The following is a 12,744-nucleotide window of genomic DNA, read 5'->3' on the forward strand; positions in this document are numbered from 1 at the left end:
CCTGAGCCTAATCTTTGTCTCTCATGTGAGATAACCAAAAGTGTTTACTTACCCCAGGAAGTCCCAAGGCTGGGGCCCTCATGAGCTTGTGCTTTACCTCTTCAAAGTTGTGATTTGTTTCAGGGGTCCATACCACAATATTTTTAGAAATTTTCACTGGCTCATATAAAGGTTTCACCACCAGTTCATAGTTGTATATCCACAACTGGCACCAATCTGTTGTTCCAAGTCCAGAGTCCTCTTACGTTTTGTGGCTTTGGTGTTTGGCAGATTTCCTCCTTCCATGCAGTTCTCAGGGATCGTTGTTCTCCAAAGACTTCATATCCAAGATAGGTCACCTGTTGTTGCACAAGCTGAGCTTTCTGTTGAGACACTTGACCAACATTTAGACCAAGAAAATTCAACAGACTTATTGTCTATATAAGGCACTCTTTGATAGTTTTTGTAGAAATTAGTAGATCATCTATATATTGAAGGAGTGTTTCTTCCCCAGGAAGAGACTGCCATTGTTACAGTTCTTTGCCCAATTTATTCCCAAAAATTGTGGGAGGTTTTACTGTTTTTGAATCCCTGAGGTAACACTGTCCAGATAAGCTGGTTTTTCCAGCCTGTGATAGGGTTCTCCCATTCAAAAGCAAGTACGTTTTGACTTCTTCTGCAAGTGCCACACAGAAGAAAGCACCTTTGAGATTTATCACCAAGAAACAAATGAGATCATTGCAGAGTTTAGTTAGCAAAGTGCAGGGATTTGCAACCACTGGGTGGGTTCTTTTAGCAATCCCATTGACTGCTCGCAAATCTTGCACTAATCCATAGGTTCCGTTAAGTTTTTTCACTGGTATAGAAGTATTAAATTTGGATTCACATTCTTTCAACAATCCTAGTGTCAAAAACTTGTTAATAATTGGTTTGATCCCTTTTCTGTCCTCTGTTCTCAAGGGATATTGTCTCCTAACAGCTGGTCTGGCTCCTGTCCCCAGTTCAGTCTTATAGGGTCAGCCAATTTTGATTTCCCAGGAGCATCAGTATTCCATACTTCTGGGTATACTTGATTCATTATTTGCTGCAAATAATTGCTATTGTTCTCTGGTCCTCTATCAATTGCCAACCTTAATGCTAAAATAAATTTGTCCTTGGGTACTTTAAATTTAATTTTTCCCTCTCTAAACTCAATTGCTGTGTCTAAATTTTCAAGGTGATCTCTGCCTAACAGGGATTTTGGTGAATTTGGTAGATAGAGAGATTGATGTATTCCCATCCTTTTCCCAATTTCGTATTCTAACAGTTTTAAGAAAAAAAAGCATTCTCTGGTCGGCCTGTGGAATCCATTACCTGGGTATGTTTTTCACTTTTAGTCATTAAAGTCTCATTTAAAACCAAAATTGTGACCCCTGTATCTTTTAAGACTTCAACTGCTTTAAAATTCCATACCTGTATCTTAACCATAGCAGGTACACTAAGGAAAGATCTGTGGGTCCCTGTCACTCACTGTTAACTATTGCTGTAACAACAGCTTCCTGTGGAGTGTTCAGTAACTCTGGGCACTGGCATTTCCAGTGCCAGTGCTTTCTTACAGTAAACACATTGATTTGGTCCTAACCTCCCTTGGGATTGATTTGAGCTGCCTTTATTATTTCTACCTTTTCCTCTGCCTCGTCCCTGACCATATTCTCTTCTGTGATGTTGCTCTAAAGCTGTCACTGGCTCCTGTGAGTTTTTAGTTCTTTTGCTTGTCTCAGTTGTTATATACCCTCCATGTTTCTTCTGTGATTGCTTCTAAATTTCTATTATCTGTCTCTTTTAATCTCTGTGATGTCTGGGCTGGACCGTCCTGGCATCAAGGAGACTAACTGCTGCTACCCCATTTCTGAGGCAAGATCAAGGGTTGTAAACTTTCACATTGTCATTCAGAGACTCTTTACAAAGTCGGTTGGAGACTCATGCTGTCCCCGTTTAAAATTATACATTAATGCCCAATTTACTGCTTTCAGAATGCCATTCTCTAATCCAAATTTTACTAACTCCCAGTATCTGGTTATTGAGGCATATTCCCCTAGATTGTTTGGATCCCACAGAGGATTTGTGTTAGGGATTAGCATGTTTGCATTACTTTATAGGGCTCCACTAGCAATTCATCCCTGCACACGTGCTTTAGTTCTAATCAGTAACTGTTTTTCAGTTTCTGTTAATTCTGTCAGCATTAAATTGATATCACCTCAATCTGGGTCCTGGTTCTTGACTATCAAATAATTTTGCCACTTTACTGGGGTCTTCCCTGTAACCTTTAAGCTCTTCTCTCCAGTGATTCAAATCACTAGTGGAAAGAGGTACTTTTATGCATCTACACTGGCATCTGACATAGCATCTACATTTTCAGTGGGGTCTGTAATGGTATCTTCGTCTGCAATGATACCTCTACAGTGGGTATCCTCATCTGCAATGAAGTCTGCTATGGTGTGTTGGTTTGGCACAGCCTGGTTTTTGATAGCAGGGGAACAACAGAGGTAGCTTCTGTGACAAGCTGCTAGAAGCTTCCACCATGTCTGACAGAGCCAATCTCTGATGGCTCTGAAGATGGACATGCTGCTGGCCCAATTAGAGAGGTTGGTAACACTCTGTGATGACGTATTTGAGAAGAAAATCAAAACACTGCTCATGCAATTTTTTTTCCAGGGGTGGCAAGGTGCCACCACCAGAGGCCATTCCTGGAGCAGTGCACAGCAATATGCCACAGCTGCAGCCATCTCAGTGTGGCCAACAGAGAGCCTTGCCAGCCTGGCCACTCCTAGCCACTGTGCCATGGGCAGAAGGGCAGGGGCAGCAGCGGCTCCCCCTTCCCGGTGCACGTGGAGAGGCATTGAATGGCGCCAGCGCCGCGGCAGCCACCACTGCCTGTGCAATGGGGCAGAGCCGCGTGGCTGGCAGCAGAAGCATGACGAGTGATTCCCAACGTGGAACCTGGGCGAGATCAACTTCTCAGCGCTGCAGGATCCTGCAGGAATCTTTGAACTCCTGAGATTTGTTGGCAGTGGTTCCTACAAGCAGTAGCTCTTCTTCTAGTCAGAGAAGAGGAGGAAGTGAGGACTCGTGAGGGAAAACAACATGGCGGCACCAAGATCAGTGGTAAAGAAAGAGGGGGAAGAAGTGCTCCAAGTGTCAGAGCCAAGATGCAAGCTGTACTGAGGACTGTGGTTGAAACAAACTGTCTACTTGTAACGCATGAAGTCCACCGGGGGTGAAGAGAGCCGCTTGTAGCTCATGGGAAAAGTGCTCACACTGGAGCAGGTAGATGCCAGAGAAAGCCATGATCCAGTGTGTGAAAAACAACTGCTCACTCTGAAAATTTAAAAAGCTTTATTAAACCTTAACAAAAAAAACAACAAAGGACTACATAAGGAAAAACTGCAGAGCTGGGAACTGCCCCTCATGCACACCACATTGCCAGTTCATCTTCAAGATGGGTGCTCAGTCTTTTATACCCCTGGGGATTGCATCAGCCAGCCCTGGCCCTTCCCAAAGTCTGTCAGCCTGCTCTTCTTTGCCATTTTTTTAATGGAGACTGCTTTGTAAATTGATTGGAGGTCAGGTGTTGCCATGCTGCACCCCCGAAGCACCAAGCTTTTCCATTCCCAGCTGCCCCATGCAAGGGACACATGTGCACACCTTCTTTTTACTTATCCTAGAAAACCCAGAAAACTTTACTTAACCTAGAAAACTGTCTGATGGCAACAATACGGGGGGGCGGAGGGGGGATGGGAACTATGGGGAGAACAGAGGACATCTCAACTACAATAACATAACTATACATCACTAAAGCTTTTCTTAATATTCACACTATAGTTATCTTTTAATTGCAAGAACCAATTTTCTCATTATCCATCTATAACAAGTGGGACACCCAAATAGAGAGAAAGGGGCCCCAGCTTCCAAAGACAGAGAGAGAAGGAGCCTTTGCTTCCAAACTAGAGCAGCCTATCCTTATGGGACTGCACCCCTTGGATGAGTGACCCACACCACAACAATTTTGGGATGACTGTTTGCCCGTGGGAGGGACTCCATGGCATAGCAGAAAAAAGACTCCCCTCCCTGAACAAACAGGAGATCTTGAGTGACTGTAAGAGACAGTCCTAAGTTTCCCTCATTCGCCTCATGACCGTTGCAAGGACAGAGACCAAGACCCTGAAGATCCCGACTGGAGTTCTGGCTTGGTTGAGGTGGATGCTTGCCAAGGGATTATTTGCAGGTGAGCTTGCTGTGTCACCACAGTACACTGCTTTGAGCAGAGACTGGCAAGGAGCAGCTTGCCCTGTATGCTTACACCTGCTTCATGATCCTTGTTCATCACAATAGCCATGAATCTCCCCACCTCTTGGCCAGATGCCACTTGCTTTAGAGAAGGTAACTGGTGATTCCCCATGGAAGATCCTTCATCTGCCTCACGACTGCCATCAAGGACAGAGATTGAAGCCCCCCACCAAGGACTGAGACTGAGATCCCTATAATTCTAACACAGGGATGCTGGCCTGACTGAAGTGGGATGTCTGCTAAATGTTACTTGCAGGTGTGTTCGCTGGACCAAGACTGGTTTCCCATGGGAACCAGTCCTGAAATGGGTCCTGCTCACTGCTGGGACTGGTTTGTCCTGTTTGGAACTGGATTGTCTGTACTTGTTCTCAACAGACTTATTCTCCACTGTTCTGTAGCTGTTCCCTCAACATACCACCCTGTTCCCACCCCCTGGTGGAAGACTATAAAAGACCTCTGAGTTAACCAAAGACTAAGATTCTCCCCAGTGTGACAAGACAGATCTATTGGCTGAGCAAAAAGGATTTAGTCTCTCTGTTGGTAGCTATTTCCCCCCGCCTCCCTTTTTCTCTCTCTCTCTGTCTTTTATCTCCTTTCTAATCCTTCTATCACATTTGCTGTGGGCAAAGTGCATTTGTTTTTATTAATACTGAAAGTCCCCCTGCTGTACATCTTTTGCACTCTGAGATCAGTAAAACGAACCATCCTGACCCCAGCTTGTACCAACGGATCGTGACAGTAAGTGTACTTGTTGATCGTGACAAACTGACCAAACTGACAACAAGTGTACTTGTTGATCGTGACAAACTGACCAAAACCCCCACACCCTGTCTCCCTCTGCTGTTGGTGGTGAGGAGGGAGGGGCTGGGGGAAAAAAAAAAGGTGTTTTAAAGGCTTATTTTACATCTCATTATCCTCCTCTGATTCTGCTAATGATAAATTTATATCTTTAAATTTGAACTTGTTTTGCCCTTAGTGTTTTTTTCCTCCAAGACCTTATCTCAACTCATGAGCCTGTTGTTCATCTTTTTCCCTCTCCTTTGCCCAACTGTAGCAGGAGAGGGTAAGCAAATGACTTTTGTGGGTGCCTGGCATTTGGCCAGTGTCACACCATGACATATGGCAACTTAACCTTCAATACTACCTGCTTCTGCAATGTTATCTGCACTCGGTTGTTGGACATAACAAGTGCTACATATATCATTCCATATGCAGATAGCATTGCAGATCCTGTCACATGTGTTGATAGCATTGCACAATTCTGTGGAGACAGCAACATTATTACAGATATACACATATAGCACACCAGGGCTCAGCACTGCTCAGACCAAATATACACAATACCACACCATGTATGGTGTTTGCCCCCTCCATACCCACAAATTCCCCTCCTCTTTAGTACTGGAGGGACATCGGCCAGTCGGGGACACTGCTACAGGGGAACGGTGCACAAGCACTCACCGCCCAGGGAGATGCTAAGGGCACAAAGCACCTCACCCTGGGCAGAAGGCTTCAGAGATCTACACAGTCCACCATGGGGCTTCAGCCAGACTCTTTTTTTCTGGTAGCGGCAGGAGGAGACACCATGGATCACAGCGGAGAGGAGACACCCAGCAATGCCCTTCCAGCCTGCTGCTGGCCTAGCAGCAGCTCCAGCTGAAACGATCACTAGAAGACACAGCCCATACTGCATTTGTTGAACATTCCCCAGAGAAATCCATTCATTGCATCTGACACTCAAGCAGCTTCAACATGGACCTGACTACAGCTTTACCTTACTCTCTTGCAGAAGAGGATAAGAAGACACCAACAACTGCAGTGGACCCAGTGTTTGTATCTCCAGACCACACTGGAGAACACACTCTGCACTTGCTTTTTGCAGTGACACCACTGTTTCAGCAGTGGGCAAACAGATGTGAGCCAGGCAATATATAAAACAGAAAGAACAGGGGCAAGCCAGTTTTACTTATCAGCATGCTTCTGCTATCTTTCTGTTGCTAAATGCCCCAATATCGTCAGGATAAATAAAACCCTCTAATACTGTCTTTTCAGTGTTAACAAGTAAGGCATTACTTTATCCTTGGTCCAGAGGTGTGTGTATGGCCAACAAAATTCCAGCCTCCATACAGACATTGATGCAACACTTTTTCACTTACTTGTACGTTGTTAGCAAACAAAGAAATTAACAATAATTTATTCTAAATTACATAACTCTCTTTCATAATTACTATTCTATCTTCTACTGGCCATTGAATTCTTGCTTCTTATGCTAATTAGTCCTTATTTTTAGTCTTTTTGGTATCTTTTTCCTCCAGTAGGGACTTTCCAACACATATACTGAGTCTTTGTTAGCCCTTTATCTTCCGGTTTCTGTGAAAAGGTCCTTACAGTCCATGATTTCTGCATTCTAGATGTCCAGCTTCAACAATATATCTCACTCTCCCCAGTTTTGTTCATTGAAACTTATCTGAGTTAGTTTAGAAAAATGTAAAGTTTCAGTAATTTTCCAAAGCTGTGTTCCCATAAAAGGAGCATATGACAACTTTACTAAATGCTGGCTAAAAGTTATTTAAGACTAACACACTACCTATAACTTACATACTGATTATGATTAATTTTTAAAAATAATTAGATTATAATTAAAACATTAATTTAAAAATTAGAGAAGTTATATAATTTCCAACATCTGGGCCTAGAAAAGGGAGCAGCCAAAGCACACAGGTGTATCTGACTGTAAAAATGAAAAGTAAAAAGAAGGAAAAAAGCCTGGGGAATCAGAGGTTCTAGTTAAAATGATACGTCCTGTCTCAATCCCCAAAGATTCTGCCCATGTTTTCTTTGTTTGGACTAGGGAGAATAAAGAGAGAAATAAGAGAATTTTTAAAAGAAAAATAAAATTAAAAGAGGGCAAGAATATTAAGAAAAACTTATATTCCGAGCTTAGGTAACTCATATGATGTAGGCAGACGCAAATGCCATTGCAATTACTGTTGTAAATATAGGTATCATTTCAGACTCCATTTCTTCTGCAGATACCATTATAAATTAAGATTTCATAGCAGAGGGAAATGCATCTGTGGATGAGTACCCCAGTGCAGTTACAATCACACATACCATTCATAACTTGCATCTAAGCTCTGTCTTCCAGCAACCAGGCATGTTGTGTGACCACCTGCACAGGTTGAACACATTCCTCCTACCTAACTCCCAAGGCAGAATGGTGGACACTCCTTTGAGAGCAAAGGCTGCAAATTCAACGCAGAGGTCTGCACCATCTACCCTGGCTACTGCCAGTTCCTGCATCCAGACAGAGCTGCCAAAAGGAGAGGCTGCAGTGTGGATCTCTCATTGCAGGAAGTGAATAGATCTTTCTCTAGGGCAGGAACAGGCAGCAAACTTACCTGCAAAAGGTATGCCCAGGTGGAGGACCAGCTGTTGTTAAGAAAAGCAAGAGGCAGTGAGAGGGCTGCATAGTATCATGAAGGCTGAGAAGGAGTTCTTTCCCAGGAAGGAGAGAGTCTGCTGGTTCCAAGCACAGTTTGCAGTAGACCCACAGCCATAAAGCCTAACAGCAAGAGACTCCCCCAGGGACACACATAGAAGGGAAGAGGACCAAGAGAACACACAGAAGGGAGAAAGGCTGGTGTGGAAGAATGGAAACTTGGAACAGCAAGGACCTGCAGTAAGAACAGTCTTCCCCCAAAGGCACAGGTGCTCTTGTAGAACCTTTCCAGAAGACAGAGGTGCCCTTGCAGAACCTTTTACTGATCTGTAGAAAAGACTCAGCAGGAGAGGCACTGAAGATGAGTAAGGCAGCCTCATCTACTCCCCATATAACAACCAGTAAGGCAGCATAATCTGTTCCCCATATAACAATCAGCACAACTAAGAAGAGGGTAACAGTAGGAAGAGACTCTCTTCTGAGAAGCATGAAGGCACTATTTACTGGCCTGCTGCATTGTCCAGATCATGCTGCTTACCATGGACTCCTAACAGAGATTTCACTGAGACACTACCATGCCTCGCACAGTCCACCATTACCTGCTGCAGCTATTTCATGTGGGTGCCAGTGAGAAGCATCAAGGAGGATTACAGATCCCTGGGAGCAGCAGTAGCTGCTGACTCTGGAGCACAGGTAGTTTTTGACCTTCTCAGTCAAAGCAAAGGGGTTTGAAAGAGCCAGTCTAATCTGGGGAATCAACAAATGGTTAAAGGACTGGTGCCACAACCAGGGATTTGGCTGCTTAGACCATCAGACTTGCTTTGAACAACCTGGTCTACTGAGGGCAGATGCAGTCCATCTGTCAGAAAAGGCAAAAATCATCTTCACTCACTGGCTTGCCAAGCTAGAGAAGAGGGCTTTAAACTACAGCTGCTGAGAGAGAAGAGCTTCAGTCCATCCTACTCCTATCACAGACAGCAAGAGACATCCTGAGTCTCATGGCATCCTGGTCCAGATAGGCCTGCCTGCATCCAGATGCAAGGGCTTCTCCAGCATGATGGACATGGAGTCATTTTTGTATCACCTCAGCCCCTGCTCAGAAGCTGTGGCCAGTGTTCCTGCCCCTTTCCTCTCCAGAAGCCAATGGAATTGTTTTCTGCAAGCACTCCTGTAAATCATAAGGAGAAAACTGGCTTGAGCAGCAGAACAAGCAGGATCCAATGCAGACTGCAGGACCTTTTGCTGCTAGGGCAATGCCTGCTGATCCTTGACATTTTGCAAAGACAGATGGTGATGTGGCAGTGCAGCCAAAGCAAGGGCTTTGCGAAAGGACAGGAGATGGGTTTGGCTGCTCAGGAAACCACAGCTCCCTTCCCATAACTGCGGGTGCTGATAGAGGGCTGGGCAGCTCCCCACTAGCACTGTCCCAGAGCACTGCCTGGTCTGTGGGCAGGAGGAGGCAGAGCAGCAGGAGAGCAAACACTGGAAGATCTGAAGGTGAGTCAGAGTGTTCACAGGGGCCTGGTTGCTCATGGAAGACACATCTGTGCACAGGAAGGTTCTTTCTCATGTTTCATGCTCCTACCCTCCAAATCTAACAGAGGGCTTAGCTGGTGTTGGGTAAGAGCATATTCAGGGAGATTCTTCCAGCACATGATTTGTCCGGGTTGAGCTGGGTGTGGGTATACTGGGACACAAACACTGCAGAGGCATGGCTTTTACAGTGGTGAGGGCAGCAATGCTGCCCCAGTGGAGAAGGCAATGCTGTGAAGAGGCCCATCAGTCAGATTCTCCCCACTATGGAAGAGAACGAGGAGAGCAAAAGGGCCAAAATATCATCTGCTGACCTCCAAGGACAAGATGGCAGTAGGTGTGGGATTCATTTCTCCCTTCCACCATCCCAGGGAGGAGCTGCAGAGCTCAGAGGGTGCCAGAGGGTCTGGCAGGGGATACCAGTTTTGCTGCAAATGCCGCTGTGTGGGAAGAAAAGCAATGTGTAGATGCATGCCTGCTTGCACCCACACCCCTCGGTTCTCCCCCTCCAGGTCATGGAGGTCCTTGCCCTGACCCTGGTTACTCTTCTGGCTCTGCTGCCCCCAGCCCAGCCCTGCTCCTCAGAGATGAACAAGGTCAAGGACCTCCTGGAGGTGAACTGCACAGGGCAGGCTCTCAGCGCAGTCCCCCCAGACCTGCCTGCAGACACAGGCATCCTGCTGCTCAGTGACAATCGCCTGGAGTCCCTCTCCACCACTGCCTTTCTGTCCCTCACCCAGCTTCAGGACATTGACCTGGCCAACAATGGGCTGGTGGCTCTGCACACGGGGGCCCTGCTGCTGTCCCTGAAGGAGCTGACCCTCTCCCACAATGCACTGGCAGCCCTACCTGTCCTGGAGGGCCTGCCTGCACTCACCCACCTGGCTGTGGCTCACAACAGCCTGGAGACATTGGCCCCGGGGGCTTTCCGCACAGTGCCAGAGCTGCAGAACCTGGACTTGCGAGGGAACAAGATGCAGCAGCTGCCCCAGGAGGCCTTTGCAGGGCTGAATGCACTCAAGGAGTTAGACCTCTCAGACAACCTCCTGAAGGAGCTACCCAAGGAGTTGCTGCAGGACCTGAAGAAGCTGGAGACCCTCTGGCTCTCAGGGAACCAGCTGCAGACCCTGCCAACAGACTTTTTCCCAAAGGGGCACTTATTCATGTATGTTTTCCTCACTGAGAATCCCTGGCATTGCAACTGTGACCTGCACTACCTCCAGACCTGGATCCAGAAGAATGCTGACATTGTTTATCAGCCAGAGCGGGGTCTGGAGGAAACAAAAGTGGAGGTCGCACCTGAGAAGGTACTGTGCCACAGCCCTGCTGAGCATAGGCAAAAGCCCATCATTCACTTCAAGCTTAACTGCAGCATTGTGGAGGATGAGGATGAGGAAGGAGGGGATGAATATAATTACGAAGAAGAAACAACAGAGAAAGCTACCATGACCACCTTTCCCCCACATCCATTCATCCCCAAAGAGCACACTACCATGCCCTGTGCTATTACCTCATCTTGCCTTCCTACCCTTACTACCACAAGATCTCCCCTCACCAGACCTTCCCTCAGCACCCCTTGTACCTCCACCCTTTCCCCAAACCCTTTGCTTGGGGTGCTGACAAGCATCAGAGCTCCCAGCACCACCATTCCTGTACCAGCCAGTCTCACCACGACACCCACACAGACCCCCAGTACTGCCACCATTCTCACGGCTGCTACCACCATCACCCTGCACAGACCTGCCACCTTTGACAATGCTACTTCACTGCCAACAGCTATGAGCAGCAACCCTTCTAGCACCAGTGGCCATCCCCAAACCACCCTTGCTGCCAACAGCATCTATGGCAGTCTTATGGCGTCCACTGGCACATTTCCCACCACTGCCACAGCAGTGCCTTCCACTGCCATGCTAGAGGCCTCTTCCATTGTCAGATCTCCATGTCCAACTCTGATGTCAGCCAACACCATGCTTTCCACTCATGCCCCAACACTACCACCTCCCTTGGACACCACACACTTCACCCAACCTGCATGTTCCCCTCTACCTGCTCCTCCTCCCCTCTGCCCATGCTCCATCCCAGGACGGGCTGTACCTGTGCTGCATTTGCAGGCAGGTGGGGAGGCTCTGCAGTGGGGGCAGTGGGTGCTGAGGCACTGCTGCCTGTTGCACTGGGTGCTCTACCTGGCTTCCTTGGCTCTGCTGGTCCTGACCATGCTGGCTGTAGCAGGTTGGCTGACATGGATGTGTCTGGTGGGACAACCCTCCTGGTACCAGTCCTTGCAGACCCAAGAGGTGCAGTATCCACTGCTGGAATGGAGGGAGTCAACAGGAAACCCTATGATGCATCTCAGCAGCTTCAAAATCCCCCTCCAGCAACCTAAATTCTGTACAATCAAGGAAGTGGAGTTGTGCCCTGAGGTTACATACTGCACAATTAAAGATCTGGGGGTACAGCGCAGTCCTCCTGCAAGTTACTCCTTCTGCACCACAAAGGAGTTGTGGGTTCACCACAGTCCTCTGCATGCATCAGTCAAGCCTTTCTCCAGGAAGCTGATGGTCACAGACCTTAGCTTCCTGAGGACCCCATCTGTCTACAGCCTAGACAGGGGTGTTGAGACCATCGGTGATGTCAGAGTGAAATATGCAGGTAACACCATGTAAATGTGTTACACACATGTGTACACTCAGAGAAAGAGATTGAGTCATGGCTCTGTTCTATATGCTTTGTTTTACAAGGGAAAGATCTACTTGCCTAGGAGGAAGCCATCTAGCTCTTTCCTCTAGTACTCTCAAACAGCCTGAAGTTTCCAGAGCTTGGGTATTTGGCAGAGGAAGATAATGTCCTAAACTGGTCATTGATAGTCTGGGGCTGCCACTGCCTGATTTAGGGGTGATTGAGGGCAAGCAGAACTTATGTTGTGCTCTGTCGCAACTGCTTCTGCTCAAATTATGTACACAAAGATGCAATACACTTTCCACTCTGTGCCAGGTTCTTAATCACATAATAAATATTCTGTGGCTGAATTTAAAAGAGGTTCTGGTTTGATTTCACTGGACTTGCCACAAGTCCTGGTGTTTGGAATAGTGAAGGCAGGGAAGAAAAGTCCGTGGAATGTCAGTATCCTAGAATGTCAGAATCCAGAATGTTTTCTCCCCACTGGCATTACTGGTATCCCAGTATTTCTCAGAATCCCATTACCTTTGCCTCTCCTTGCAACTCCTCCCTGGAATTCTCCCACCTCTTCACACAACAAGCACTCCAGGTCACTCCAGGAATCCAAGACCTCTCAAAACCACCTAGGAACCCCAACACCCCCAGAACTCCCTATTCTACCCCACCATCAACCCCCACAAATCCTGGCACCCCCAGGATTTTATTCCCTTAGGATCCTCTAAGCACCCCAAGACCCCTCTCAGTCCTGAGACACACATATACGCACTCGTGCCCAGTGAACGCAGGCA

General features: G+C 47.0%; 1 protein-coding gene across 2 annotated transcripts; it reads left to right on the forward strand.

The window, feature by feature from the left end:
• Positions 1 to 9,196: 9,196 nt before the first annotated feature.
• On the forward strand, positions 9,197 to 12,291 carry LOC132084618 (platelet glycoprotein Ib alpha chain-like). 2 transcript variants are annotated; one of them, XM_059489819.1, is made up of 2 exons: positions 9,197 to 9,244; positions 9,793 to 12,291. In XM_059489819.1, the coding sequence occupies exon 2, from the start codon at positions 9,796 to 9,798 to the stop codon at positions 11,941 to 11,943; it is 2,148 nt and encodes a 715-aa protein (XP_059345802.1). In that variant the 5' UTR covers positions 9,197 to 9,244; positions 9,793 to 9,795; the 3' UTR covers positions 11,944 to 12,291. The 2 variants fall into 2 exon arrangements, with proteins under 2 accessions (XP_059345802.1, XP_059345803.1); XM_059489820.1 differs by lacking the exon at positions 9,197 to 9,244 and adding an exon at positions 9,470 to 9,617.
• The last annotated feature ends 453 nt before the right edge of the window (positions 12,292 to 12,744 follow it).

This window comes from Ammospiza nelsoni, chromosome 27 (genome assembly GCF_027579445.1).
Source record: "Ammospiza nelsoni isolate bAmmNel1 chromosome 27, bAmmNel1.pri, whole genome shotgun sequence".
NCBI classification, from domain to species: Eukaryota; Metazoa; Chordata; class Aves; order Passeriformes; family Passerellidae; genus Ammospiza; species Ammospiza nelsoni.

Bases quoted from the DNA above. Each gene is read 5' to 3' on its own strand.
- LOC132084618 (XM_059489819.1), top strand. From the start codon at position 9,796: ATGGAGGTCCTTGCCCTGACCCTGGTTACTCTTCTGGCTCTGCTGCCC.